The following is an 899-nucleotide window of genomic DNA, read 5'->3' on the forward strand; positions in this document are numbered from 1 at the left end:
GCCTTTCTGCAAAGTTTTGAGCAGAGTCGATCCCTGCCCAGCCACAGGGAGGGCAGGAGTGGGTTGCGGGGCTCAGAAGCTGCACACGAGCATTTCTAGTAAAGGTCTGCAAGTGTTTGTTAAGAGAAGCCCCAAGTCTCACATTTGTGGGACTCAGACAGCGTCCAGCTCTACATTCCTTCCTGCCCAAGGACATCTCGGTAGCGACCGCACGAGCTGGCACCCAGCAACACCCTCCCTCGCCCAGAGAAGGAGGAAGGCAGCGGGAGCAGGTACCTTCCGCCTGCCTGTAGCAGGGGCTCAGGTTCTTCACACCCAGGCAGCAGGGACCAGACATCTGCTCCTCGCACAGGAATCTGCCGGGGGCTGCTGCGGTCGGGAACATCGCTTGCTGGCCAGAGAAGTTCTGAGTCCTCAGGAAGACTTGGGAGGGTAGAGGAGAACCGGTCTGAGCAAAGGTTTGGCTCGCTTCCCCAGCATGTGCTCAGCTGTGCGGCATGTCTGCTGGTGAGGAGCCGGGAGCCAGCAGCTCCCTGGCACGCTGCTGGATGCCAGAGTGCCCCAAAAAAAAAGCTGCCCTCCTCTCTCACCAGTGCTGCCCTGCAAAGAGCCACTCAACCTCAGCCCAGCCCCGAGAAACCCTGGGGAGAGAGGATCGCTGGTTCTGCCTGTGAAACGGCCTTCTCCTCCTCCTAGCTGTGGTACTAGGGAGGAGCGAGGCTCCTCCATGCCTTTGAGCAGGCAAAGCACAAGAGAGGTCCCGCAGACGTAAAAAGCGGGATGAAGTCTTTATTCTGCAAGAGCAGAGGAACGGTTGGGTCACTGTACGCTGCAAGAGCAACAATGACGGGGGCAATGCTCCACGCAGCAGGGAGAGGACCAGGGGCACGTGTTAACCG

At 59.2% G+C, this 899-nt stretch overlaps 1 protein-coding gene across 1 annotated transcript in view; it reads right to left on the reverse strand.

The window, feature by feature from the left end:
- LOC104275155 (tumor necrosis factor receptor superfamily member 27-like) overlaps positions 1-899 on the reverse strand; it is a 4,877-nt gene that overhangs the window by 2,023 nt on the left and 1,955 nt on the right. Inside the window, 1 exon segment of the mRNA XM_009871030.1 lies at positions 277-423. Within this exon segment, the coding sequence (XP_009869332.1) occupies positions 277-423 (147 nt within the window).

The sequence above is a fragment of the Apaloderma vittatum genome, unplaced genomic scaffold, assembly GCF_000703405.1.
Source record: "Apaloderma vittatum isolate BGI_N311 unplaced genomic scaffold, ASM70340v1 scaffold27186, whole genome shotgun sequence".
Lineage (NCBI taxonomy): Eukaryota > Metazoa > Chordata > Aves > Trogoniformes > Trogonidae > Apaloderma > Apaloderma vittatum.